This window comes from Panicum hallii, chromosome 9 (assembly GCF_002211085.1).
Source record: "Panicum hallii strain FIL2 chromosome 9, PHallii_v3.1, whole genome shotgun sequence".
Lineage (NCBI taxonomy): Eukaryota > Viridiplantae > Streptophyta > Magnoliopsida > Poales > Poaceae > Panicum > Panicum hallii.
Genome location: NC_038050.1, coordinates 68,222,778 through 68,250,694, shown reverse-complemented (window position 1 = coordinate 68,250,694; position 27,917 = coordinate 68,222,778). Strand labels below are relative to the sequence as shown.

Below are 27,917 nucleotides of genomic sequence, written 5' to 3'. Positions count from 1 at the left end.
TCAAGGTTTCAATTTTCAAAACGCAAGAATGGCAATATTGTTTGCAACAGACACTCTCCAGCTCCGTGGACCCTGGGTGTGCATTTGTCCCTGCAGAATGTTACATGTTCACTTTAATCATTCAAAGTACTCCCAGTCTCCCACCACGAATCCAGATTCCTAACTCGAAAAATTGCGACCTACTCCATGAGGTTATCAGTTTCCTTCTCCCTGATACATAGACGGTCTCGCATAGTTGACAATGTATGCCCTCCACATTTATACGGCTGAAGCCTATCACGTTGCGGAATAAAAGGCTATTCCTTTATCTAAGAAAATATATCATGTTTCTGAAGACAAAGAGATTCCGCTGGATAAATCCCACCAGACAGGAATATAAGGTCGCTTCATAAGAAAAGGAACATTAAGCTGCTTCCTCAACTTCTGATCTCGCATCGATTGACAGGGTGGCTAGTTCACTGGCATCTGTGTCGACCTTATCGTTGAAATGGTCCCTTAGGAATTCCACTGCCATGAATGTGAATGCAGATGCAGGGATATACCAGATTATTCTAGGAACGCTTCCCTTGAACAAACCATGCACCCCCTCGGAAGTCCATGTCTTTGTTATAGCATCCAGCCACCCATTGTACCTGAATTATACATAAAAGGAATTCTGTAACTTTGGCCAGAAATCATAAATCACCAGCAAACAGTTTCATGTGTGATGGTCAGAGACAAAACTTTAGAATTCTATGGTAAAAATAGAGATATGAGAGAATGTCAGCCAGCTCTGAGAAACGTCAACAAGCCAGAGGGAGGGAGATCAGTCATGGTTACCTAGATGTTGATCCTTGTACTTGCAGTCTTGTCTTTATCACATCCAAGGGGGTTGTCAAGTACGCACTACAGCCTGCACACAGTATAGTTGTCAAGAGGCAGAACACTTGAGATCAAGTGATACAGTAACATATATATGGCTTATTACATATATTAGACCAGACATACCGCCTGCCAATCCTCCTAAAACAAGCCCTTCAAAGGAGTTGCTGACATCCAAATCACTGTTTGGCAAATACTTTGTTTTCCCATACTCGGTCAATTCTTTCATTGCTTCATAGAAAGTGACCTGGAAAGCCACATATTTGTTCGTTAAAAGATTATTTTAAAAATAGATTATCTATAACCATCCACGACATTTCAGTAAGCTTAGAATACCCAGAATTTTAATTGAACAGATCTAGCAAAGACATGGATCTATCGGATAGAGTCAATATCCACAAGAAATGTGTTCTTGGCGTATTAATCATGTATAAGAGCTACGCTGAAAGGAGAAAAATCATGTATAGGTTCTGGAAGGGCTATGGGTAAGGTTCAACTCCTGGCTCCAATAATCATTGCTACTGAGGAAAGCCCAGTAATGCTTATGTACAATGAGACCAGGAATTCGTTGCTATTGCTTGAATTACCAGTTGCCAAAATAATGCCAACCAAAACGGTAGCGGTGGCGATGGGCAGATCAGATGACTATCAGGCTGCCTTGTAAGTGAACAGATAAAACATAGCAGTATCCACTTCCTTTAGGAGCTACTAGCTTACTGCTTAAACTCAAACTGCCAGCACTACTTTCGAAAAGTGAGTGCATTTGCTAAAAATCGCTAGGACAGAGAAAAGAAGAGTATAAGCTGAATTTTAGTGTACCATTAGACCAGCAAAAGGGACATCTCTGGCAAGCGTAGACCAGTATCTGCAAGAAAGAAAAGGCTCAGTTAGAACAAAGCAATAGAGCATAACTGACAACTCGACTGTCACCATAGGGTGGTGTCTGTTGAAACAAAACTCAAGTGTGACAATTAGACTATCATGATAAGAATATTAGTATCAGTTTTTTTTTCACAAACGAATTGACAGATAAATGTCTGTTCCATCAACACAAATACACTTAAACATCAATAACATGCACATAAACAACTTTTTCATATTGTACCAATTTCTTTCTGGCCTAAAATAGAGATAACCTTTAAAGGTTGCAAAAGGAACGGAGCTAAGGATCTACTTCTACAATATCAAATATAAAAGGTATGGTAGGACTAGGCTACTTCTTTTGACGTGACTTCAGGTCATCCAATAAAAAAAAACATATGAAAGGCACTATCTATTGATAATGATAGGCAGATACCAACTAGCAGTCAGTGCCAATACCCTGCATAAAGCCCCTTCAGACCATGATCTCTCCAGATAGAACAACCAGCATGGAGCATTCCGTTGTAGTACCCATACATCCGAGTCCCGTGAGTTTGAGAAATACTTCCTTCAGCTGCAGCTGATGCCCAAGATTTTTGGGTGCCTTGGACTTGCATTCTTTGTTTCATGACTTCGCAAGGCACATATACAAAGGATCCAAGTGTATCACCTGGAATCAAGAATGAAACATACATGTGGTATCAAGGAAGCAGCAAAGGGAATTATCTTTTGACATCATGCATTCCAACAGAAACTGCACCAACAAAGTATTATGACCGATAAAAGAGGATGCCAGAAAGGTTTTCTAGTGCGGATTTAAAATTCCCATGGTTGGTAAAAAACCAAGTATAGATCTAACTATATTATGCAGCACCATAAAGATTTTTAAAAAGTAAACACAGATAAATGAAAACGAAAGTGCTTACCAATTGCTCCAGCAATAAAATGTGACCAGTGTCCACTTAGATTAGGATTAGCATTCTCCAACCATGTCTTAGTTGATTCAATAACACCAAAATATGTTGCACCAGTTGCAAGTGATCCAGTAACACCTGGGGTGATTCCTCTGTAAAAACCTGAAATTAGGTCAATGAGCAGTGTTTATCGATTGATGCTTGAGAATGTGGAAGAGTCCACTTCTTTTGCAGTTTCAGAGGCAGCTCAGGGCTCACTAACTATGATATTTATTAAAAAATTTAGTTGGCTTTAAAACTAGCATGGACTTCCTCTAGCTACTCTTGATTCCATTTTAACATTCACTGACCTCTCAGACCATCAGAAGCCCAAACTGTTCTAACCATCTGGAATATATTCTTCTGAGCCTGTTAGGAACAGATTAAGAAAGCTGCAGCACTCATGTATCGAAATCGTGCATTATAATTATGTCTTAAAGTTTACATGAATAAAAGTTGAAGCAATCTCCCACCTTAGCCTCTGTCATTATAGCCTGACTCTGAAGCCTTGTTTTCAGAGTGTCAACTGGATGCATCATGCCTTCCCCAAATGCGCCTGCAATTCCTCCCCATACAAATTCCCTCCATACTGCATCATAAGTTTTATCTCAGTAATATTTCAGTGCATATCTTGGAAAGGGCATGTTATGCTTCCTGATAACTAATACAAATGCAGATCGCCATTGCATCATCTACTTTATAGAATGTCTTATAAAAACTAATAATGGAAAATATAGGCAATTTCGTCCTCATCATTCAATAATGAAATAGATAACCCAATATCAAAACAGAAATCTTCTATGTACTTGTTGAAGAGCATTTTGACTGAATAACCACCCAATGCAAAATAGAACATACAGAAGATCCACAAGTAATCTCTTTTGCATCAATAATACCCTGTTAGAGGAAATGAGCTCAGTTCAGTTCAGTCATCATTAAAACTGATCAGTTCAAAATCCTACGCATGTTTGCCTCAACCTCACACCATGAAACCCTCAATTTCCCACTGTGCCTTGCCATCACCCAAATTTGCAATGTTGGTCTAGCTGAATCTTCCCACCAATCCAACGGTTGGGAGAGAGAAGCATAAGCGGGGAAGGTAGTGTTTTGATGCATGTTTTGGGTAGTGCAAGTGACACTTGTAGAGAACTAAAACTAATGCAAACAGCACCCATCGTGCAGTTTACTTTTTTGTCGTAGAATGGCAGTAAAATGGAAAATAATCACCCCTTTGTCCTTACTTTTGAGAATGATAATCCCCCAAAAAACACAAAGTTATCACTGGATTAAAAGAATGAGCTAAATTGATATGATACATCAATTGTCACATCAAAAGCTTAAGGGGGTGTTTAGTTCCCTGGGGGTTTATTTTAAGCCACGTCACATCTGATGTTTGATGCTAATTAGGAGTATTAAACATAGACTAATGATAAAACAAATTCCATAACCCCTAGGCTTATTCGCGAGATGAATCTATTAAACCTAATTAGTCCGTGATTAGCCCATGCGATGCTACAGTAAACATGTGCTAATCATGGAATAATTAGGCTTAATAGATTTGTCTCGTGAATAAGCCCTAGGATTATGCAGTTAGTTTTATAATTAGTTTATGTTTAGCATTTCAATTGGCATTGAAACATTCGATGGGACAGGGCTTAAAATAAGCCTCGGGCAACCAAACACCCCCTAAAAATGCGTTTGTAAAAGCATTCCACAACATAACCACCCAATATAAACCAAACAAATAGACGAACAATGATCTATTCCTTTACTAATCGCCTACCACAGGAAAGAACCTGATCCTATTGAATCACCATTTAACATTAACCAGATCGAAACCTTAAGGCTCAGCCGAGAACCCTCCATTCCACAGTGTATCGTAGGCCCCCAAGTCTCAATGTCGGATTTTCGCTGAAATTACTACAAGAGATCCTGTGAATTCGCAAGACAAATGCATAACTCGAGGAAGCTGGTGATCCGAAACATGTGCAGCGGAGAAAAAGGGAGCACTTGCCGAAGAAGTCGGTGAGGTCAGGAGACGGCAGTAGGGGGTTCGGGCTTCGACCACCAACTCCAGCGGCGGCTGCGGCTGCGGCGCCGAGGGCAGGAGGTGAGGACGGAGACGCCTCCATGGTCGCCGACGCGTGCGATTTCTCGAGGGGTTTAGGGTTTTGAACGGCGCGCCATGGTCCATGGAGGCATGGACGCTACGGTGCTTCGGCCGCTGCTGGGCCGCTCGCTGTCGCGGCAATGCGTGGGTTGGGACAGTCGTTTGTTGGGCCTGTGTGCAAATCGAGCCCGATGAGAGGCCTCTGCCTTTTTCTATAGCAGAAATGTAACACTCACGTTTCCTACTTTTTATGTACACAATTACTAGGAATAAATGATTTGACGAGGATCTAGAGCAGTGCATAGCTAGGAATCAGTTTACAGGAAACAATTTTTTAGAGTTTTAGGGCAACGAGGTCACCGTCTTAAAAGACAAACAACGTTTACATCATTTGTTATGTTAGATGACACTAGCAGCATTACCAGATTACCAAGTTTCACCGAAGAATAGGAAAACAAAACGCTACCAGGGCTATAACTAAATTGAACTCGAGCCTAGCCAGCAACCATCAAGCCAGCTTCGCCTTCCCCCTGGAATCTGGACTCCGGAGTCTGTTGAGGAAATCATCAGAGAGCGTTTCATTTCCCGCATCTACGCAACCCATTCCTAATTCCTTCATGTTTAGTAGAGTCACCTTGGAGAAGTTCATTAAGCAGTCGCTTGTCTGCCTATCCTTAAAAAAAACTCAGCCCGAAACAATAAAATACTTATTTGACCTTTGCCTCTATTTGTTTCTCCTTGTCTTTTCGAAGGGTGATGCTATCTCGTTGAAGATGAAATATGTAAAAGGATAACATGAAATGACATGTGAAAAAATGCATCTGAAGAAAAAAGAAAGAGAACGGAAGCAAAGAGCGTGAACTTAAAAGCAGTGTTCAAAAATAAACCTTTTAGTCAAACTCGTGCATTACAGTATTATGCATGACACAATTTATATTAGTTACTAGTACTATTAAATATATCATACGTTGCTACAGGAAGTTATATAAATATATTGATTAGCATAATATATATATTATACACCATATGTATTTTATAATAAAATAATATATGTCGGTTGAGGATTTCGGTTTTTTTCTATTTTGCTTGACAATTCTAAATGGTTTCACCCTTAACTCAACGTACGGTCACCTGGATTCCGATTAGAATTTCAATTGATGGATAAGTAATTATTGCATGCTTTAGTAATAGTAGATTACTACCACCAACCATCAAAGGTTTGGAACGAGCAGATAGGATGTAGCAAAACAAGTTGCCTGCTGTGTGTAAAATATCAAGTTTTCAATATCTGAGATAGTATATGTTACGACAAATTTGGCGCATACATCTCTCGCAAAAACTTATACATTGACTCAATCATGAATTATGACTATATAAGATTGTTAGCTGGCATCACACTCAAACTTGCATTGATAAAAAGAATCTATCACGCGCATTAACCGCAACCTGGTTTGATGTGTTTGGAAACCAAGTGGAATAAAATATCGCCATTTAGGTTTAAATAAACCATCGCACCCATTGCTACTTTTTATCCGATGCTTTTTGAAAAAAAGATTATTTGATGTTTTAGATCGGAAAAGGCATTCATTCATTTGTTGTTCAAGCTAAAAGCAAGAGCAACAATGTCTGGATGCGCCTATAAAGAGCTGCATATAACCTCGAGTCTCAACTGTACCCACACCGCGTTGAAAAGGAAAGCAGAGCCCCTGCTCTGCTATTCAGAGGCTGTTTGGATTAGGGACTAATTTTTAGTTCGGATCACATTAAATATTTAGATATCAATTGAGAAGACTAAACATAAGCTAATTATAAAACTAATTGCATAAATAAAAACTAATTTACGAGATGAATCTATTAAGCCTAATTAATCCATCATTAACACACATTTACTGTAGCATATTATTATCAAATTATGGATTAATTAAATTTAATAGATTCATATCGTGAATTAATCTCTATTTATGCAATTAATTTTTAATTAATTTATATTTAATACTCCAATTAATGGGTGTCGAACGTTTGATGTGATGGAATGAAAGTTTAGTTCGGGATGAAAAGCCGCTCAATTCACGCACGTTCGGTTGTGGATCATGTCAGGCCAGTGCTCCACCCTCGCCTCGAAGGGCAAAGCCTTGACGGTTGGCGGCGGTGGCGGCGGCCGGAGCGATGCCGGAGCGGCCGGAGGAGCGCCCTCTCCCAGCCTGAGACCCGGACCACCACCCGCCGGTGAGGCGACGGCGCAGGAGGCGGCGGCGCGCGCCAGGCGTGTGGCGGAGAAAGCTGACCTTGCGGAGGAGATCGCCACGCTGAAGGCGGAGATCGTCGCCTTGGAGGAAGAGCTAGCCAAGATGGATGCCGCTGCTGCTACGCCCGCCGACCCCGATCGTAGGCCCCCAAGTCTCAATGTCGGATTTTCGCTGAAATTACTACAAGAGATCCTGTGAATTCGCAAGACAAAAGCATAACTCGAGGAAGCTGGTGATCCGAAACATGTGCAGCGGAGAAAAAGGGAGCACTTGCCGATGATGGATGCCGCTGCTGCTACGCCCGCCGACCCCGATCGTTAGCCTGACGGCATTAACGAATGTCTCGTGTGTGCCCCTTCAATTTCGTGTTTGAGTTAGGCCCTTGTGATTGATTGCAGCTGTTGTTACTTGTTACTTGTTAGAACTTGGAAGAGTTAGATGGATAGGGCTGCAGCCTGCAGTGTCCCCTTGTACTGTTCTTTGCAAACTTGGCTCCAATTAAAGAGCCGCTCTTAATAGCAGTATTGCAATTTTTGTTCAGATCTTCCCGAAAATACATGATTTTGAATTCCATCAGAGCAGTAACAAGCACGATGGACAGTCAAAACTCAACTCATCAAGAGAGAAACTTTCATCTGGCCCCAGGAAAGAAAGTGCTCGTTCACGAGTAGTGGCCTAGTAGTGGGTCAGAGGTTGCCCAGCCATTGTGGGAAAGCAAAAAACCTTTTCTTTTCTGCGACGGAAAGCAGGGTCCATTCCATTCACCATTCAGTTCTGGTGAATGCCTGCTGAATGAACTGCCGGCTGCATCTGCATGCGCTCTGCTGCACGCCAATACCGACCTTTTTTGACCGAAGGCATCAGACTCAAAGACTCTCAGTCTCAGAGTAGGCGCATGCGGATTTCAGAAGGCCTTGGCGCCTTGCCAAGTTTGCCATGTCACAGGAGGCCAGGAGGCCAGGACCAAGGTTAATACTCAGCAGCAGTCTGCACAGGCATCGGATTCGGCAGGACGTATGAGTTTATAGTTTGAAATTGTAAAAGAAGAGAGAAACTCTGCAAAATGTGTTGCGATGTCCCTGAATCAAACTCGCTCGGTTTGAACCAGGATCTGACCGGACTGTGAGATTAGCCATACATGGCTCACGCCTCTCCCTCTCGTCTCTACCGGACTATATGGCCGTGTGACTGAGTCCAAAAGACACCAACGCCGCGCTGATCATCGATCCTCTCGATACCCGCGCGCTCAACCTGAAGAGTGAAACAGACAGATAATAAAACTATCATTCTTCTCTTAGTAGGAATGACGCATTAGTTGCTTGGCGTAATGCATCAGAGAGCCAGTGTTTTGATGCCTATTTCATTTAAAATTCCGTCCAAATCAAACAGAAACAGCGTTGTTTCTATCGCAGATGTTCCGTTGCATCTGAATCTGCCTTCTCAGTCCTTGTTTGGTCAACAGAGGTTTGGATTCCAAATCATTGGAAGGCGATTCAAGTGAATTCCAAAAGGCCTCAAAGCAGTCCTCTCATTGAAAAAGCTGCTGAACTTCCAAGAGAATTTGTCTGTGAACAATTTTCCTACCAACATTATGTTCACGCTGTTGGCATCAAAACGAATTATCAAACCATATTGTGGTGAGATATAAAGTAAATTGGAAAAAAAGTGGCAACTGCACCAGCAAGTCCGGAACACAGGCCCATAAGAAGCCCATAAGGTAGAAGGCCCGCGTGTTTGTAGGGCTCATAGCCCATTTCTGCCCTCGACTCCTTTTAACATGTTCCGAGGACGGACGCAGAAAGACAGAGAGTGAGAAGGGGAAAAAAACCAAGGCCTTCGGCTGTGAGAGAAGCGAGGGCAAATCAGGCGAGGCGACGGCGATGGCGATGGCGGCGCTGCGACGCGAGGGGAGGCGCCTCCTCCTCTCCCCCACCGTCCCCAATCCCGCCCCGGCGGCCGCGGCCGCGCGGTCCTCTGCCATATCTCCACCGTAAGGCGACGACCTTCCTTCCCTCTCAATCCCCTATTCCTCTGGGGCTAGATCCGGGGAAAGGGGCTTGTTCGTACATTCTGGAACGTTCTAGAAGCAGTATTCCTCTGGGGCTAGATCCGGGGAAAGGGGATTGTTCGTACATTCGGGGCTTGTTCGTACATCCGGGAACGTTCTAGAAGCAGTATTCCTCTGGGGCTAGATCCGGGCAAAGGGGCTTGTTCGTAGATTCAGGAACGTTCTAGAAGCAGTATTATGCACACGCTTGATCTGTGTGTAGGTGATAAATGCAAGCGCGCAAATATTTATTATGTAGATCCGAGGCAGAGCAAACACATTTCATATGTAATTTGTTGCTCATATTTTTGTTCTTTGATAGAACTCCGTAGGTTTAGTGTCATATATGCATTTATTTTTTTAATGTGTATACTCAGGAACTGGAAATGTTGATGCATTGAATTTAATTTTGTCGCTATAAAACGTCTCCTCTATAAGCGTGTATTTGTTGAGTTATATTATAACAATATCAACTCCGCATCATTTTGTTCGTATAGTATTTTAGTCTATATGGTTTTATGCTGACTGCTTACTACATTGATAGGGAGATGACTCTGCTTGGTGTGCGGTCTATTTCAACACAAGTTGGTAAGGGTTCTTGCAATCTATGGTTGATTTGTTCACTTCTATGAATTGAAAAGGGTTCCTAGTACTATTATTTTTCTGTTATCGGGTGCAGTTAGGAACCGGATGAAGAGTGTCAAGAACATTCAGAAGATCACAAAGGCTATGAAGATGGTTGCAGCATCAAAGCTTCGAGCTGTTCAGACGAGGACTGAAAATTCACGTGGCCTGTGGCAGCCGTTTACTGCCCTTCTTGGGGATGCTCCAAGTATGTATACATATGAAGTTTCCAAAGCCAATGGATAGCTTCTTTTTTAGTTTCTTTCATCTGCTGTCCTTTGTAGATTTGGTATGATGCGCTGCTTTAGTGGGGTTTTATCTGTCACCCTTAATGTTCAGTAAACATACTGTAAGATTCAAGTTAGATTTCTTCAATGGGGTTTGTTCTGTCTACTAAGGGTTGCTAGTATCATGAGAGATTCAATTTATGTTTCTTTGACAAGGTTTTTTCGACCTCTAAGTGGCATCATTCCTGCAATGGCATGTCCTTAAAAGTTTATGTTGAGTTGATCATTTGAAATGTCAATGCCAGGAGCTTCATAAGTAACTGAAATCCAGTATCATGTTCCATGTATGCTTTAGTAAAAACTAAAGAGACCATGTGATACTATGCATCCTTATAAACTCCCTTTGTTGGAGATGTATCATTTCGTCAAGATAGCAAAAAGTATGCTCTTTTCATGTTTCTTTGATGAATAGTTCAAAATTCCACTTCAAGAAAAATTGTAGTGTGCGTCTGTGACATGGATGATTTCTGCTTGTAGATTCTTTTGAACTTTTTTTGGTTATTTGTTATATGGTTGCAATACTCTGTAGATGTTTGCCATTTAGTTCAAAATTTCCTCATATTACTGTTCAACCTGTCTGCTACGACTGGACAGGCGTCGACGTCAAGAAGAATGTCATCGTGGCCATTACCTCTGACAAGGGACTCTGTGGTGGTATTAATTCAACATCAGTGAAAGTTAGCAGGGCTCTTCACAAATTGACATCTGGTACGTTATTCGCATGGTTGATATGAATAGAATCCTTTTATATTGTTCTAAGATCGTGAACTTAATGCTTATGCTCCTGCTACCAGGTCCAGAGAAAGAGAGTAAGTATGTCATATTAGGAGAAAAGGGCAAAGTTCAGCTGGTGCGTGACTCAAGGAAGAGCATTGAAATGACTGTAACTGAACTTCAGAAGAACCCTATCAACTATACACAGGTCCGTTTTCAACTTTTCCACTCATTTTTAATTTGCAGATTAATATTGTGGGGGGTTATGTTTCAGACTAAGATTTAGGGTTTTGCGCTACAGTTTGTGGGTGGTTATGTTTCAGATTAATTTATTTATTTTCTTGATAGCTTATGGTTTTCATAGCATCATGCTGTTGCCTTTGTTTTCTGGCTATAAACTTAACGAACTCTCCTGTTAGACTAATCTGCAAGAAAGCTAATCTGAATGGTAGAAAAGGATGTCTGGTCTAGTTACTGGCTAGCTTATTCAGTGCAATTCTGGGCTCTTCTGGGTCTGAATGAAATTGTCTGGATTGCCAGCTGTAATAGTCATGGCCACAAAGCGGCTATGGATGTGCAGTTTCAGCTATCTGACAGTTTATTTACCTTTTTTTTTTGTTTCTTTTACTCACATGATGAAAAAGCTGAATTTATTGCTTATGCTTCTACTTTGTGTGCCTTAAATTTCAAGTATCAAATTGTGGAAATTATGCTTCTACTTTGTGTGCCGTAAATTTCAAGTATCGAAGTATCAAGCAGCTGGTTCTTTGTGGCATCAAAGTATTGAGTATATCATATGCTACTGCTAGGGAAAACTGCTAGGAAAAACTGGCCACTTGCATACTTTCGCTTGTTATTTTGCAGAACTTGAATTATGGAAATTGTCTCTGCATGTTGTGGTATTCACACTCTCTAGGTTCGTCAGGGGTCAGGAATATATTGTTTTTGTAATAGTACTTTGTACCTTGAAGAAATTTTAAGAATATGCTCAGTTTAGTACCTAATTTTTTAATTATAGTTTCCATGTTGCTACAAAATTTAATTACTACCATTTCAACACATTTCAGATTGCTGTTCTCGCGGATGACATATTGAAAAACGTGGAATATGATGCTTTGAGGGTTATTTTCAACAAGTTCCATTCTGTGATATCATTTAAGCCCACAATGGTAACAATACTGTCCCCTGAGGTAAGTGACCCTGAAGCTTGTGAATTAGTGTTCTAATCAGCAAGACCATAAAAAACACACCAGTTTATCTTCATTGTTTATTACTGACTGTGCTTTTTCCTTCTGCAGGTCGCAGAAAAAGAATCAGAAGCTGGTGGGAAGATTGGTGACCTGGATTCTTATGAAATTGAAGGTGGCGAGACAAAATCAGAGATATTGCAGAATCTCGCTGAGTTCCAGTTTTCTTGTGTAAGTCATTGGTGATCACAAAGGAGCTAGTTAAGATTTTTCGTTTAGTTTTACTAATTATCTGGGGGGAGATTTAATATGGTTATTCTTTTTTTTTTTGAGATAGCCTCGCTTATGAGAGTACAAGTTGTAGTATCTAAACTTACACATAGACACACACCCCACACACACCCAACACCACACTCACACACCTATGCGCAAGCTAAATCCTACCCTTACACTCACACTCACATGCCTGCCTTGAAGAGATGGTCTCGGACACCAGTTCCCAGCACGTCTGGAGGCTGCAGCAGTCCAGGAAAATTCCTGGAAAATCCCACCAAAATCCGCTTCCGAAGGGGTTCGAACCTGGGATCTCCTACAGTCCTACTGAGGCCTGGTGCTGCTGAGGCTTCTGTGACCAACTGGTCCCAGGCCCGTTCGCAATATGGTTATCCTCTAAAGCAACAGTTTTATGATAGCTTAGCAGTTTTTGTAGTGTGTATTATGTAAATATACAGGAAAGCATGTACTCCGTCTGTTCCAAATTATAGATCGTTTTAGCTTTGCTAGATACATAGTTTTATGTATCTAGACATAGTGTTATCTAGGTGCATAACAAAAACTATGAATCTAGAAAAATCAAAACAACCTATAATTTGGAACAGAGGGCGTATAATACTTCCATGATTTCTTTTTCTTTTAAGACTTCGGGCTCTCTTATGATATGGATTGCTGCACAATGCCTGACCTATGGCAGGTCCTGTACAATGGTGCCCTAGAGAATGCATGCAGTGAGCTTGGAGCCCGCATGTCTGCCATGGACAGCTCTAGCAGAAATGCTGGCGATATGCTGGATCGTCTCACTCTCACTTACAACAGGTTTGTTTTTTTTTTTTTTGCCAACGAGGGATTTGAGAACATAGACTGATTGCTTCATTTTCTGTATCCAGGACACGCCAAGCATCCATCACTACAGAGCTCATTGAGATTATATCTGGTGCATCCGCCCTTGAAGGATAGTGATCAAACTACTATATGGACAATTTCCTTCTTCCTTTTGCTACTTCCAAGAATGTTCTTCTTGAGTCTTTAGTTTTAATCCTTTTTGTTTCACCCTTCCTTGAGAAAAGAACTGTCATGCTAAGTTGCAATAATTAGCCTGATGACGATGATGGCGATTTGCGCCCGTGGCACATGCAAAGAATGTTCAACAGCTAAGGAGGTATGGCTGGTTTGCATAAATTGTGACGATCAATATATGGATTGCTGCACATGATTAGCAAGTTTGTGTTGTATTTGATGCCGTGTCTCCTGCCAGTTTGAGCTATATATATATGAACTACATGATGCTTTTAGTACACCGCATCGATGGCAGATTGGTGTTCCTCAGTCACTACTGCACCTTTTTATGGAAAACTAGTGCTAATAACTAAACTAAAGAGGGTCGGTGGCAACCTTGGAGGCACCACGTAGTACCCCTTGTAGTGATAATCTTAACTGATATCATACTACCATAGTAAGCTAAACATATGCTCTATGATATATTGAGGGTCCCTTTAGTTCAGCTTTGAGGAAGTGATTCCAACCAAAAAAGCTGAAATCTCAACCAAAAGGGTTCATTGAAGAAATCGATTTTTCAAAATCTGATGATTTCACTAGTTAAAGTGGGAAAGCTGGTACCCCTAGATTTCACTGCGTTGAGGGATAAATTACCCACCATGCTATCCATTACACACATAATGATTTGTTCTTTTCCCCACCTCCCTCCCATCCACCAGCCAGTCGCCGGCCGCGCCGCCCCGGGCCACCTCGCCCTCGACCGCCCCGCCCCGCCGCCGGCCACCCTGCCTCAAGCCGCCGGCCGCGCCGCCCCGGGCCACCCCGCTCCGCCCCCGGCCGCGGCGGCCCCACCCCGCCCCGACCCCCGCCCCGCCGCCCTCGGCCCCGGCCCCGAGCTGCTATGCCCTCGGCGACCCGAGGAGCTCCGCCGAGATCTGCCGTCCCTCTACCCAGCGACGCCGCCGGCCGCCCCTGGTCCACCGTAGCTTGCTTGGAACGACGCCGCCGGCCGCCCCTGGTCCACCGTAGCTTGCTTGGAACACGCCGCCGGCCGCTCCGAGGCAACAAGGAAGCAAGCAACTATAATGCACTAGTTCATACACAAATCAACAAATTTCATACAAGATAAATGATATGTTGGAGCCTTTTTTGGAGAATATTAATACTGAACTTAGAAATAACAGGGGTATTACAGACATTTCTACTAAGAATCCACAGTTGACAGCTGTTTCAGCCAAACAGCTTTCAATTTTTCCACGGCTGGCAGCTGAAATCAGATTCTCAGGAATCCACAGCTCAACCAAACGGACCCTGATATCTTTTCACCTTTAAGCTGCTTCCTATTCTCAGTGTCTCGGCCTATTACGTCATGTGCTTACTGTATATGATGCTGGTGGGAAATTACCGACTCGCACCCGCCAAGAGGATTTCCATCACTAGATCTACCTTCTCAATTATCCTTATCAGCTCGCGTCGTGAATGTTATGCTCATGGTAAAACACTTTCCTAAATATTGATCTAAAACATTGCTACATAGCACAAATCCACGATGGTGGAGCTTACTGCAAAAGGGATCAGAAGAAAACTAGGATAGACCTAGCTACATAGCACTCATGAAATAAATCTAGGTAGTGTACAATAACTAGTTTTTATGATGTTTGTGACGTGACCTTTTCAACTCGCAATCTTTGGTCGTCCGGAACCGAGATCTGGTGCTCCCATCTCCACGTCTATTACTATATGGTGTATCTTTTATAGTTTTTACTAAGCTAGCTAATACGCCCGTATGTTGCTACGGTTGAAGACTCGTACATATCAGTTTTTTTTTCCAATGGATTCTTCTTCGATATGGATTGGGCTGTGTTTCAGTTTCTTATTGTATTCGAGTCCGTTTAGGTTATCATATAGTATATATGTTCCATTCTCGTTATATACACTTCGGTTCACTTGTCGGTGATATAAGTTGGATCAAACCAAAATTCTTTGGTGGAAACGTTATATAGGTAAAGATAAAGATATGGCGCTTAGTTGCTGTGTAACATCTTCCGACTTATATTTCCAACGGGCTATCTTCTCTTAACTTAATCCTTCCAACTGGTTGTCTTACGTAGCAAACGGTAGGGGATGTTCTCACCTCCGGATCCGTTATTGTATGTATAGATCTTCCTTTCATCATCTCCCTATAATCTCAAGACTTAATTATAGGTTGAGAAAACATATGAATTACTAACTTGTAAATGGAATGTTCGAGAAAAATCAAGTGAAAGAATGGCTCAAACACTAAATTATGAAAAATAGGATTTTCAAAAATTTACACCTAGGGCCTGTTTTGCGATCACTCGTTCCTGGTATCTCTCATCGTGTTCCTGTATCTCTCTTGAAAGGGAAGAACCATACGCCGGGATACGCCTAGCAAAGTGCTGCAATCCGGCTAGCACGGGCAAGGCCCAAGGGGCAAACACGGGTAAACGAGTCCATCCGTTCTAACTTCCAACTTCCAAGCCGCCGCCACCGCGGGCTGGGCGCGGATCTAGCCCCTCGTCGGTCCCATCCAACCCTCACCGCCGCCTCGTGCCCGCTCCTTCCCTCGATTCACCCGCGAATCCACCCCCGGCGAGCGCCAATGACGGAGGACCGGGCCCACAAGGTCACCGACGAGCCCGACGCCGCGGGCAGGCAAAGGCCTGAAAGGTACCCAGCTCCCTCCCTCCCTCGCTCTCCGACCCGTCACGGTTTCACCGTAGATTGTGAAAACTGCTACTCTGCGCGCCGCCCTCGCGGATGAGATAGGGGTTGGGGATGCGGAGCCGCTGAAACATGTGCGCTTGTTCTGTAGGAAGAAGCGGAAGTGGGATCAGCCCGCGGATGACTTGGTCTCCGCGGCGGTGACGGCTGCTGCCGTGTCGGGGATGCCCTTGATTAATATCGGCGCTCTTCCTGGCGTTGCGCTGCCCGGCGTCACCGCGTATGGAGCTGCTACATTGCCGGGAGGAGTCCCCGTACCTTATTCGCTGCCGCCGCGTATTGCTCCATCGGTGCTCCAGAATGCTTCTGCTGCACTTCAGAAATTGAGCCAGGTACATGCCTTATGGCATAGTTTCTCTTTAGTATAGGATACCCACTCCTTTTCTTTTAGCCCGAGAGGTGCTACGTGGAAAATATAGAGCTCCTTTGGCACAGCTTCTTGAAGAGCTTAAAAAGAGCTTCACATGAAGCTGTGCCAAAGGGCTATTTTCCCAGCAGCTTCATCCATGAAGCATCCGGTGAAGTTGTTTCCGGCTTACACTGGAGAGGAGAAGCTGGAAATCGTAGCTTTGCCCAGCTTCTCTCGCAGGCTCATGTTTCGCCAAACGATTTTGAAAACAGCTTCAGCTTCACCAGAGAAGTTGCTTCAGGAGCTGTTTTAAGAGAAGCTGAAGCTATGCCAAACGGGGCCATAATCTAGGGTTATCTGAGTGCATCTATGTCACTACTTATATGCCTTTTTTTCCCCTATTAGGCAAAAGTACCAGATGAGGTCATAGCGCGGGAAATTGTTATAAATGACGCCGATCCATCTGTGCGGTATAAGCTTACAAAACGGCAAACACAAGATGAGGTAAATCTTTAACCAGACAAGTCTAGTTCACTTGTTTCTTCTAAAACATTGTATTCGCATACGTTACTGTGAAAGAAGGTACTTACGATTTTCTTGATACTTAACAGATTCAGAGATGCACAAGCACTGTCATCATTACCAGGTATATAAGTATGTTTGACACGCACACTTGGTTTTGATGGTCCATTCATGAGACACTGCTTGTTTTTCTTGTTTTGACCTGGTCAGAGGAAAGTATCACCCTCCAAATGGACAGCCTGATGGTGAGAAGCCACTCTATCTACATATCTCTGCTGGATCTCAGGTAATTATTCTTCTTTCTATCGAATTCCATTTCCCTTCATTTTGTTGTACCTATAATAACTCTAGTACTTTATTTAGCAATTTATCTGAAGTTTCTGTACTGTAAGATTTATTTAATCAGTTTTAATTGTATAAATTGATCATTTCGATGGGCTATATGCATGCATTAACTTTTGCTGGAATTCGTCATTGAGTTTGCCATCTGTTTCTGTTTTTCCCTCTTCATTTTTTCGCTATGACGGTGATGCCAATTTTCTTGTTCTTCTTTTGATTGTAACACTACATCAGATACGGATTACTAGCTTGGTCACTATGTTAAAGTAATGGAACTGTCAGTCTGGCTTGACTATTGATTCTTTAACCTTCGACTGCTTATAAGGGTGTGAAACTGTGAATTATGAACCTTAGGATCATTCTCTAAAACTACCTTCAAAGGTCTTAAAGATTTCAACCCATGACTAAAGTTTTCTAGTTAACAGGGAAGCTTAAAAGGAAAGTGGATTTTCACGTGTAACTATCGTAAAACAGTGATTGTGTCAATGCTGATTAGTAGGACATCCACTAGTTTTGTTAACCTAATCATGCGGGAAGTGGGATTCAATCTTTCTGCTTGTTGGGCGTAATGCAATTTAATTGTGCAATATTCCTAGTGTTTTCAATGCTTGTATCATCCATCAGCCTGTATTTATTCTTTTATATTTTTTTGAAATCATTTTTTTATATTTTGCTATTCTGTATTTGATCCAGTATAAACATTCCTTATAATAGTAGTAAAATAATAATACACTGCTTTTGCACACTCAATAGTTGAAAGATACAGCTGGGCGCATCAAGGCAGTTGACCGTGCGGCTTCAATGATTGAAGAAATATTGAAACAAGGCACAATCTCAGAATCTGCATCTGCCCCTTTCTCTTCTAGCAGTGGACAGGTAATCCTTTATACCTCCACATCATGAGGAAATGTAGAAATTTTTTTGGGAGCGAAATGGTGATTGGTGCGGTGTGTTTGCTGTAATACCACATAAGAAATTCTGCTCAAGAAAGTTAACTTCATCTCTATTCCTCTTTCACAGGCTGTTCATCCTTTTAGTGCCTCGATATTTTTGGGTTTTGATGCAGATCCATCATTGAACATCGCAGCTAGAATTCGTGGGCCAAATGTATGTTTCTGTAGAACTAAATGTGATGCTGGTTTGATTTGATTATGTTGTTATTAGCATCTCTCACTTTTGTTTCGTCAATCATGTATTGTTTTCTTTCGTTAATTTTTTTGAGGAACCTTTCATTCTTTTGAAAGATCTAATCGTAAAGCTTTCTCGGGCATCCCAACTTGGATGGGAGAAACTGCTTTTGTGCTGTTGGTGCTTGTGCTTTTTTGTATTGTAGGATCAGTACATAAATCACATCATGAAAGAAACAGGGGTCACCGTTGTCCTAAGAGGAAAAGATTCAGAGAATCTTAGCAGTTGTCTCGGTGAAGGTTGGTGATTTATTTTGCTAGCTTTTGCAAAATTCTGATTTAGGAGTTTCCATTTTATTTTATAACATCTAATGCAGCTTCACAACAACCTCTACACCTATACCTCACAAGTATGCATTTAAAGAGCCTAGAAGCTGCAAAAGTTTTGGCAGAGAACCTCCTGAATACAATAGCAGCAGAGTTTGGTGCTTCCAGGTATGGATATTTGCCAATGTCGAATTAAATGATGAGTTCGTTTGCTTTCACGTCTTCCATTTTATTTGAAAATACAACCTTTGCATTCTTGTGCACGCCTTCTTGGTTTAGTAAATACATTGCTTTTCATATCTTGATGTTATCAGCTTTGTCCTTTGAATACTTATTTTCTTAAAAAGAATGATCGTATCAACTATCAAGTTTACTGACTATTAAGGTCTAATGTTCAAAAAGACCCAGCCCATGGTTTTCATGCTCTTATGTATTTTTTTCCTCCCCAACAACGAAGCATGTAGAGATTCTTATTTTAGGTATGGGATCCTACAATAAAAATCTTGCTATTCTCATTTTACTATACCTTTTTTGTGTGACAGAATTTCTTCTTCAAAAGTATATGGTGCTGTTCCACCTCCTCAGCAGTTGTTAACTGGTGTCGATACCTCAGGAGCAAGATCGGATGTCCATTCTACTTTAGGGCCTAATGTGTTAGCAGGAGCTTCACATTCCTTTGCATCTACTGGAGTTATTGCTCCCATTGTTGCTCCTGCAGTGACGCTACAATCTGGGTCTCCAACATATTCTGGGGTTCTACCACCCAATAACATGACCTATCCTGTTCCACCAGTAAATGGTGGGACATTTTACAGTGGCTATGGAGACATTTATCCCCAAGCAACTCCATTACAGCAGGTGGCATTCACACTCAAACATGCCTCATCGTCGACAACTCAGGTAGTTCCAGTAACGTCCACATTAACAAGCACGGTGATAAAGGCGAACTCAAGCTTGGATGTGGAGATGGATAAACGTTCCAGAAGGAAATTCCAGGAACTACCAGTTTCCAAGGCTCCAATAACAGAAACTCAGGTAAAGTTACTTGTATATTGATTTTACTGGTATTTTGACTTAATTCGTAACTACAGGAGCTGCTACAGTACTTTCTAAGCTCTTCCTTCGTACCTTTTCCTGCTGTCCCTGTCCCCTCTACCACCTCCTTTCTCAGTATTACCTCCCATGCAATTCATTGTTCTAAATTCCATGACCGTACCTTCCTTCCCTATGGTGTTCAGTGGATGCCAATCCTGATTTGATGGCATCCTCCCTTCTCATCTTTCTTTGTTATCTCTCAGTTTGGATTGTGCCATCTTTGATGAGTCCATTAATGCTTATCCACACAAATTCCAAGGCAATTTTGAAGTTGGGAATCCCTGATATATTTGCTTTTGTTTATAACTTCGATGTACATTGTTGCCCTGTCAACTTTAAGAAAAACTTTCTATGCCATTGCGACATCTATTTACAAATGTGATTTAAAAAATATTGTCTGCAAAATATGTTTTTTCCGCATAACGCCAAGGGAAGCACTTTTGATAATCTGGGAGTTCTGATGCAACACAGCAAATGTTCCCCATGCAATTCATGATGATATGTTTTGCACTTGAAAGAATATAATTATCTTACTATTTGGTTCGTGTTTAGAGCTTTGTAAATTAAAATATGTGAACTTTGCTTTCTCCTGAAGTTCTTGCAGTTTTCTTAATGGAGAATACACATCCAAATTTCACAATACTATTAGAAACAATAGTTCTTATGGGTTTCATTTCCATTAGAGTGGCTGATTTTTACGCTGGTTCGCCAAACCTAACACAACCCTCCACATTTTCTCATCGCGGGCTTGGGACCGGCAACGGCAGTGTTAAGATCGGTTGAGATGGTTTGGACATGTACAACGGAGGCCTCCCGAGGCGCCGGTGCGTAGTGGAGTTTTAAAGCAGAGCGATAATGTAAAGAGAGGTAGAGGCAAACCTAGACTAACTTGGGACGAGACGGTTAAGAGAGACCTTAAGGAGTGGAATATCGCTAAGGATTTAGCTATGGATAGGAGCGCTTGGAGATTAGCAATTAACGTACCTGAACCGTGATCTTTGTTACTTTTTGTTTAACCCCTAACTCTTCCTTTGGCTTGTGCCCTTTTTGTGTTTCTTATTCTTGTTTTCTGTGGGTTTCATCTTTAGCCTACCCCAACTTGCTTGGGACAAAAGGCTAAGTTGTTGTTGTTGTTGTTGTTGTATTAGAAACAATAGTTGATTGCCAGATTGGCATGTTATTTTTTTATTGTATTCTTTTATCTGCTTCTGACATTTCATTTCATTCCAGGTATTTTCTCTGACCTTGTCTGAAGCTCACAGGTGGTCATAGATATATACGTGGGTCGTGGTTTTTTCACAGGCTTTGTGACAAGGCGTTTGCACTAGCGAAGGAGTTTAATTCACACGATGCAGACTTCTTTGAATATCTTGTTACTTTTTTTTTACAGAAAATAGGAAATTAACCTTGCAATTTGATCTGTTCTTTTCACTTACATATATCACTAATGTTGATTAACATTGGTTTCGTGCCTTAAGTTTTGAAATTGGTTGGTGGTTTGTCAGTTAATATAGTCTTGTTAGTAGGTTTTGCAATATATTTTTCTTTCCTCTATTTGAAGAAAGTTTTGCATTTGCAAAATTTCCTCACTCGGTGGAATTTCCAAGCAATATAAACATGCAAAAAGTCCTTTCATATGAAACATAATATGCTGTACATTTCTTGCGTTATCATAAACTTGTATATGTTTTTGCTATATTCTAGATTATACAAACTTTCCCAAGATGAAAATTATATCTACAGCATATCCATTTGTCTTTCAAAATCACAGCATTACGTAATGAACCTTCTAAGAGTCAGAATAACTATTATTGTGCTTCCATACAAAATATGCTCATATTTCTGCTGTTTATGCAAAATTGTTGCTCATTTTTGTTCTTATGCATGCCATTAGACATTACAAACTCTAATGCACAGGAATTTGATGGATGAGTGTTCTTTGTTTTCTTTCATCTTTCCAGAACTCACAACAGGGGCCCAAATTTGTTAAGACAGGTTTAGATAGTTTAGGTGACATTAGCGGTTCATCAATTGCACCTCCAAAGAAAGTTCAGCCGGGACCAAATGGAATGCTTCTACCTGACCAAGCGGATATGCCATCGCATTTCTCTCTATCCAATAATATGCCACCGCCACCCCCAAAGAGCATGCTGCCTCCATCCAAAAATATGCCACCTCCACCACCCAGGAGCATGCCTCCACCGCCACCCAAATTTCCTTCAAATGAGATATTGTCAAGAAATGAGAGCAAGACTTTCGTTTCAAAGGAGCTGATGGCACCTCCAAGGGATACAAGATCAGTCTCGCCATCTCAACTACTACCAAAGGAGCCTAAGGAGGAAAAGCCAAAATGCGCACCTGTATCTGGTAATATTGCACACTACAATAGTTCACATAGTATGATTTAACTTTGCTAATTTGCACACTATCTTTGGTGTTCATTTCTAGACACCTTGCTGAAACTTATGGATTATGGAGACGAAGATGACGACGGCGATATTGATCTCACAGACAGCATACCTAAGGGCAATCCAACTCCTTGTTCAGAGCAGAAACCATCTTGGGCGGTTTAAAAGTGTGTCTGTAGCAGACTGTAGTCTAGTGTGAAATCAAATGGCAGATATGGATGTTCCCTGCTCAAAGAGGCGTTGTTCTTGTTCAGTAGCAATGCTAACAGGCCAAGATATTTCTTTGTATCTTGTATTCAATCCAAACTTTGTCAAAATGAACCTTGGGCTGTTTTTAGAAATGATGATTTGCTGTTTAAGATTAGATGTGATAGTAGCTTGATGAACTCATTCCAAATTAATTTGGGCGTTACAGTAACCGTTCCAGCTCATGTCATTTCGGATCTGATATTATGCGATGTCAGCCTACGCCTATAGCCTTTTTTTACGGACAATGGCAGGATAACTGCTTCTGAGCTTCATGTTATTAAGAAAGGAAGTGAAGTCCAGATCAGGTCTATTTGTATTAATCGGAACATATTGTAAATTTGTAATCAGCTAATCAGCAGATGGTCTTGATCGGATCCAAATACTGCACCTGCAGTGGATATTCCATGGCTTAGCTGAGGATTCCCATCTGAAACACAAAATTGGACATAAAAAAAATAGTTTTGAATAGGATTTTCGTTCTACTAATCTCTAGCTAAAATTGATTGTTTTCTTTTGAAATTCCAAGAAATCTTTTTATGATTCCAAGAAAAGCTGAGTATCCTTTTGTCCAGAACCTTTTGCTGTTTTAGCTTATACGTCACTCCTTGATTGTCTACAATTGCAATTGCAACTTGCATAATCTATTGCCTCCCTTTATTCCACAATGGTATACGGTAAAGCGAGAGGAGTTCTGCTTGGAGCAAGCGAGCATGATGCAATCGCTACCCAGAACGGCGGCCGCGGTGTCGGTGTATGCGCTGGTCGCCCTTATTGCCGCCGGCGCCGCCGCGGCAGGAGGCGGCGAGCAGCCGCTGTCGAGGATCGCCATCCACCGCGCCACCGTCGAGCCCCAGCCGGGCGCCTTCGTCGACGCGTCGCCGGCCCTTCTCGGCCTGGAGGTGAGCCTTCTGGAACAATTGCTTCTCTATCGTCGTTTGAGTGCGCATCGTTCCGCCGCCGCCGTGACGAGTTCATGGCTATTAAGCTTGAGGTGCTCCAAGCCTCCAACCTCCAAGCTCATCCGAATAGGCGTTCACCGTAGGTTGAGATTTCTGTCGCAACCCAGGCTGAAATTTTGCAATTCATTAGCAATATACGTCTCAATTACTCCAATGTCCAAATTAAACCAAGATTTGCAGAGGAGGTATCATATTGGCCCTCTCTGATGGTTTGCTCAGCTGCAATCAGATTATGGCTGCCTTATTTCTTGCAGTGGAAGGACAGAGAATGGGTGACCGTCACATACAGCAACCCAAAACCTTCGAAGGATGACTGGATTGGAGTCTTCTCTCCTGCTAATTTCAAGTATAAAATGATCCACATATCTTTGCTTTAGTAGACTAATGCACTTCCTCTCGCTGAAATGAAAGCTGGTCTGAAACTTTTGTATTCTGTTTCCTTGGATTTGTCAGCGATTCCATTTGTCCATCAGAGAACCAATGGGTGGAGGCCCCTCTTTTATGCACAGCTCCTATTAAGGTCGGTTTGTTTCCTGTGAGCCTTCTCTATGTGAACTTTAGGTGACTTAAAACCCTTATCTAAACATACGCTGAAGGAGACCTCATGTTTTGGCAGTTCCAATTTGCAAACTACACAAGTCATAACTATGAACACACTGGAAAGGGATCCTTGAGGCTGCAGCTGATAAATCAGAGAGAGGATTTCTCATTTGCATTGTTCTCTGGAGGCCTCTTGAATGTATGTACAAAATGATCTTCTTTTTGTTAGTCAATCTATTGAACTTTAGTGTGTCAAAACTTAGACCTTTTCATTATGAGCATAACTAGATCCTATCAATTTCTACTTTATTATTCTGACAGACAATTGTAGCCCACCTCGAACACAGTTATTAACTAAGTCAAATACGAGATATGCATTTTCATTGCTGGACACCACCTTTGCTGAGGTGCTTTTGTAAATAAATAGTACTCCTTCTGTTCCAAATTATAAGTCGTTTTGGCTTTTCTAAGTACATAGCTTTTGCTATGCACTTATTCCAATTATATAGTTTTAAATATCACACACCACTAAACATGGTCCCTGACTTAGATTTTTAGCAATGACACCTTGTCATCTCTTCAAAACAAAAGAGAACCTTCTTGCTTCACAGTTCAGATTGTGTTTTATCATTTAGATCACTAGTTATGCTGCCACTTTTTACCAGTCTCAGTTTCCTTTGTGTACCACGACAGATAACTATGTGCATTTTTCATGTAATACTACAGCCGAAGCTCATTGCGCACTCAAAGAGTGTTACTTTCATCAACCCAAAGGCTCCTGTGTACCCACGCCTAGCACAAGGAAAATCCTGGAATGAAGTGAGTATCATTTTCATATGTTTTTTGTTGGACATCAAATGGACATTATATATGACCCACAGAAGCTAAAATATTAAATGCACATAGATGACAGATTTTTCTTATTTCTCTTGCGCATTTTTTCCATAGCTGTAAGAGAAATTCTCTTTTGATCAAATCATAATTCTCAAATCTGAAGTAACTTAAGTAGCATAAACAAGAGCTTGTTATATTTGAGATAGTTCTCATTTACATGAGTATTTTTAAGTTTTGCCTTTATAATCTCTCCTTAGTTGTAAATGTTTTCAAGGAAAAGTGTACACAACTTCTTCCATGAATGAAATTAAACCTGATATCAAGATTTTGACTGTTTCTTAGTGACTCTAGATGACAGTGACATGGACAAGTGGCTATTCTACCAATGAGGCTACACCATTTGTCAGATGGGGCATGCAAGGGCAAATCCAAATCCTTTCTCCTGCAGGCACCCTTACTTTTAGTCGCAACACCATGTGTGGTTAGTAATTTTCATACCATGTCCTGCAAAAACAAAAGGTCATATCCTCATTTTTTATCTGAAATATAGGGATATATTTTTGGATAAGATTATAACGTTCAACAGTTCCTATGTTGTGCATTTGCATTTAGTGTTTCAGTGTTCCAAAGAAAAGTGTGACTGATGTTTCCACTTTCCATGAAACCCAATAAAAGCATTAACATCACTATTTGTCTTTGTTTTTATGTCAGGTCCTCCTGCAAGGACAGTTGGTTGGCGTGATCCTGGTTTCATACACACAAGTTTTCTCAGGGACTTATGGCCTAATTTCATGTAATTAAATTTCCCATAACCTTTCTGCATCTTCGTTTTGTTCCTATTGTTAAAATTTCATTGTGCTAATAATGCAAGGGGCAATAGATTTGACATATGAGTTTGAATTTCAGGTATTCATACCAAATTGGGCATCAGCTATTTGATGGTTCTATTGTTTGGGGACATCAGTATAGCTTCAAAGCACCTCCTTATCCTGGGGAAGACTCTTTGCAACGTGTTGTGATTTTTGGGGATATGGGAAAGGTGAGACTTCCATGTCAAATCTGCAAGATGCTTTTCTTTTTTTTATTGTATATCAGTATATGTCACCGCACAGCTATGAAGCTACTGGCAGAAGGCCAATTTAGCAGCTCTTGACCTTCAGCATCTGCCTTTATGTGCTTTCTTATTCGCTGGAAATTTAGCCACCGAGTTGTGGTATCTTCATTGCTAATTTTGTTGGTGTTGGAAATATCAGTCCTTTTTCTCTAATATCTCTTTCATGTATTCAGTTAATATTAAAAAACGTTAGCTTAATTATAAGTGTTATCATCTCAAATCAAACTAACAAACAAGGAGACTTAGTGGCCTGCTACCATGTTTGATTTTGTTTGCTTAGTACAGGAGGAAGTATTATTTCCTTGAAAAAAGTAGATGAGGTTTCTTTTTCATGCTTGACACTAAAATTGACACTTAAACTCTTTGATCAGGCCGAGGTTGATGGTTCAAATGAGTTCAATGACTTCGAGCCTGGTTCACTTAACACAACGAACCAGCTAATAAAAGACTTGAAGAATATTGACATGGTTTTCCATATTGGGGACATCACATATGCCAATGGCTATCTGTCACAGTGGGATCAATTCACCGCACAGGTTGAACCCATTGCTTCTACTGTGCCTTACATGGTCGGGAGGTTGGTCCAGTATTCCAACTTGACAACAGAAACAAATGATAACGAAATGAGACAGTTCTTTCTATGTTTCTAATGCTATTAATTGGTGGTTGCAGTGGTAACCACGAAAGAGATTGGCCTGGATCAGGGTCATTCTATGGGAACCTGGACTCCGGTGGCGAATGTGGAGTACCAGCTCAGAATATGTTCTATGTGCCAGCAAAAAACCGTGAGCAGTTCTGGTATGACATTTTCTTCTCTAAATTCGGTCAAAACGAAAAATGAAAATTGGTCAAATACATTAAAAGACAAACAGAAGAGTGTCCATATCGGAACATATAACAAACAGGCTATTGGATAATTTCTGAACATGAAACGTCCGGAATATAGAATAAATGGGCTTCAATAACCATGTTTCATATTCTGGTAGCCGACAACAAGCAGCTTCTTCAGTGTCAGAAATTGTCAAATGTGTTTTTTCTTAATCTGACTGGCAGGCAAACTTCTGAGCTTGTATTAGAATAGAAGGAGCAATTGTCAAATGCATTATTGAAGCCATTAGTTCATGGCATGTAGCCGCCGCATCATCGTCCGTCTGATTTTTTTTCCCTATGAAAAGTTGCAGTATTTTCTATATTTGGCTCCAAGAAGCTGAAGCTCACATCAAACACCACTTCATTCTTGTAGGTACTTGATGGATTATGGGATGTTCCGTTTCTGCGTAGCCAACACCGAGTTGGACTGGAGGCCAGGCACAGAGCAGTACAAGTTCATCGAGCACTGCCTGTCGTCTGTTGATCGGCAGAAACAGCCATGGCTCATCTTCCTCGCGCACCGCGTCCTTGGCTACTCGTCCGCCACCTTCTACGCCGACGAAGGAACAACCGAGGAGCCCATGGGACGGGAGAGCCTCCAATCACTCTGGCAGAAGTACAAGGTCGACATTGCCATGTACGGCCACGTCCACGGCTACGAACGAACCTGTCCAGTGTATGAGGTGTGCTCCTCACATCTCCTTTCTGTCCCGTGCCACTAGCTATGGTCAATAATGCTCGTTTTGCTGAAGATCCTCTCTCTTCCGGTGTGTGAAACGCAGAACGTGTGCGTGGCCAAGGGGTCGGACCGCTACACCGGCGCCTTCACGGCGACGACGCACGTCGTGGTCGGGGGCGGCGGCGCGAGCCTCGCCGACTACACGGCCGCCCGGGCGCGGTGGAGCCACGCGCGGGACCGCGACTTCGGCTTCGCGAAGCTGACGGCGTTCAACCACACGACGCTGCTGTTCGAGTACAAGAAGAGCCGGGACGGCAGCGTGCACGACCGCTTCACCGTCTCCCGCGACTACCGCGACGTCCTGGCCTGCGGCGTCGACAACTGCCCCAGCGCCACCTTGGCGTCTTAGAGTTCATTCATGTCGATTTGATTTGCTGTTCGCCCTTTGAATTTTGATAGAATACACTGTCAATTGAAGACCTGAGGACTAATCTGTCATTTCGTTTTTTGAAAAAGATATTTTTTTTGAGATTGTTGAAAAAGATATTCTGCCCCCTTTTCTTTGAAGCCAGCTCGCAGAGGCCCAAATAAGATTGCT

General features: G+C 41.8%; 5 protein-coding genes across 6 annotated transcripts; 4 read left to right on the top strand and 1 right to left on the bottom strand.

The window, feature by feature from the left end:
* Window positions 1-12: 12 nt before the first annotated feature.
* On the bottom strand, window positions 13-4,902 carry LOC112873510 (uncharacterized mitochondrial carrier C1442.03). Of its 2 annotated transcripts, none has more exons than XM_025936470.1 (9): window positions 4,690-4,902; window positions 3,149-3,264; window positions 2,987-3,044; window positions 2,649-2,798; window positions 2,182-2,392; window positions 1,681-1,726; window positions 988-1,108; window positions 820-892; window positions 13-632 (listed from the first exon to the last, which is right to left on the bottom strand). In XM_025936470.1, exons 1-9 carry the CDS (start codon window positions 4,805-4,807, stop codon window positions 404-406), a joined length of 1,122 nt encoding a protein of 373 aa, XP_025792255.1. In that variant the 5' UTR covers window positions 4,808-4,902; the 3' UTR covers window positions 13-403. The 2 variants fall into 2 exon arrangements, with proteins under 2 accessions (XP_025792255.1, XP_025792256.1); XM_025936471.1 differs by lacking the exon at window positions 4,690-4,902 and adding an exon at window positions 4,515-4,551.
* A 3,925-nt stretch (window positions 4,903-8,827) lies between these two features.
* LOC112877182 (ATP synthase subunit gamma, mitochondrial) lies at window positions 8,828-13,401 on the top strand. Its single transcript, XM_025941398.1, has 9 exons — window positions 8,828-9,021; window positions 9,623-9,666; window positions 9,758-9,910; window positions 10,584-10,697; window positions 10,784-10,911; window positions 11,771-11,893; window positions 12,002-12,121; window positions 12,861-12,982; window positions 13,054-13,401. The coding sequence occupies exons 1-9, from the start codon at window positions 8,912-8,914 to the stop codon at window positions 13,121-13,123; spliced, it is 984 nt and encodes a 327-aa protein (XP_025797183.1). The 5' UTR covers window positions 8,828-8,911; the 3' UTR covers window positions 13,124-13,401.
* A 2,152-nt stretch (window positions 13,402-15,553) lies between these two features.
* On the top strand, window positions 15,554-18,305 carry LOC112873801 (protein RIK-like). Its single transcript, XM_025936859.1, has 7 exons — window positions 15,554-15,853; window positions 15,999-16,239; window positions 16,662-16,760; window positions 16,868-16,902; window positions 16,989-17,064; window positions 17,871-17,993; window positions 18,138-18,305. Exons 1-7 carry the CDS (start codon window positions 15,786-15,788, stop codon window positions 18,264-18,266), a joined length of 771 nt encoding a protein of 256 aa, XP_025792644.1. The 5' UTR covers window positions 15,554-15,785; the 3' UTR covers window positions 18,267-18,305.
* Window positions 18,306-18,398: 93 nt separating this feature from the next.
* Window positions 18,399-27,861, top strand: LOC112873383 (probable inactive purple acid phosphatase 1). The gene is made up of 17 exons (XM_025936349.1): window positions 18,399-18,486; window positions 18,622-18,739; window positions 19,114-19,606; window positions 21,628-22,033; window positions 22,115-22,233; window positions 22,914-23,222; window positions 23,537-23,628; window positions 23,736-23,802; window positions 23,899-24,021; window positions 24,549-24,641; window positions 25,008-25,137; window positions 25,368-25,449; window positions 25,563-25,695; window positions 26,142-26,347; window positions 26,443-26,568; window positions 27,014-27,323; window positions 27,423-27,861. Exons 1-17 carry the CDS (start codon window positions 18,399-18,401, stop codon window positions 27,726-27,728), a joined length of 3,201 nt encoding a protein of 1,066 aa, XP_025792134.1. The 3' UTR covers window positions 27,729-27,861.
* Window positions 18,404-22,438, top strand: LOC112873800 (protein RIK-like). Its single transcript, XM_025936857.1, has 5 exons — window positions 18,404-18,544; window positions 18,622-18,739; window positions 19,114-19,606; window positions 21,628-22,033; window positions 22,115-22,438. Exons 1-5 carry the CDS (start codon window positions 18,472-18,474, stop codon window positions 22,237-22,239), a joined length of 1,215 nt encoding a protein of 404 aa, XP_025792642.1. The 5' UTR covers window positions 18,404-18,471; the 3' UTR covers window positions 22,240-22,438.
* Window positions 27,862-27,917: the final 56 nt, after the last annotated feature.

Bases quoted from the DNA above. Each gene is read 5' to 3' on its own strand.
- LOC112873510 (XM_025936470.1), bottom strand. From the start codon at position 4,807: ATGGAGGCGTCTCCGTCCTCACCTCCTGCCCTCGGCGCCGCAGCCGCA. The intron at 1,727-2,181 runs GTATTGGCACTG...TCTTTCTTGCAG, and splicing joins CTGAAGGGGCTTTATGCAGG to ATACTGGTCTACGCTTGCCA. The intron at 1,109-1,680 runs GTACACTAAAAT...GTGGCTTTCCAG, and splicing joins TCCCTTTTGCTGGTCTAATG to GTCACTTTCTATGAAGCAAT.
- LOC112877182 (XM_025941398.1), top strand. From the start codon at position 8,912: ATGGCGATGGCGGCGCTGCGACGCGAGGGGAGGCGCCTCCTCCTCTCC. The intron at 9,667-9,757 runs GTAAGGGTTCTT...TATCGGGTGCAG, and splicing joins GTCTATTTCAACACAAGTTG to TTAGGAACCGGATGAAGAGT. The intron at 11,894-12,001 runs GTAAGTGACCCT...TTCCTTCTGCAG, and splicing joins TAACAATACTGTCCCCTGAG to GTCGCAGAAAAAGAATCAGA.
- LOC112873801 (XM_025936859.1), top strand. From the start codon at position 15,786: ATGACGGAGGACCGGGCCCACAAGGTCACCGACGAGCCCGACGCCGCG. The intron at 15,854-15,998 runs GTACCCAGCTCC...CTTGTTCTGTAG, and splicing joins GGCAGGCAAAGGCCTGAAAG to GAAGAAGCGGAAGTGGGATC. The intron at 16,240-16,661 runs GTACATGCCTTA...TTCCCCTATTAG, and splicing joins CACTTCAGAAATTGAGCCAG to GCAAAAGTACCAGATGAGGT.
- LOC112873383 (XM_025936349.1), top strand. From the start codon at position 18,399: ATGGGAGAAACTGCTTTTGTGCTGTTGGTGCTTGTGCTTTTTTGTATT. The intron at 22,234-22,913 runs GTTTAAAAGTGT...TTGCTGTTTTAG, and splicing joins AGCAGAAACCATCTTGGGCG to CTTATACGTCACTCCTTGAT. The intron at 27,324-27,422 runs GTGTGCTCCTCA...TGTGAAACGCAG, and splicing joins GAACCTGTCCAGTGTATGAG to AACGTGTGCGTGGCCAAGGG.
- LOC112873800 (XM_025936857.1), top strand. From the start codon at position 18,472: ATGAAAGAAACAGGGGTCACCGTTGTCCTAAGAGGAAAAGATTCAGAG. The intron at 18,740-19,113 runs GTATGGATATTT...TTTGTGTGACAG, and splicing joins GCAGAGTTTGGTGCTTCCAG to AATTTCTTCTTCAAAAGTAT. The intron at 22,034-22,114 runs GTAATATTGCAC...GTTCATTTCTAG, and splicing joins AAAATGCGCACCTGTATCTG to ACACCTTGCTGAAACTTATG.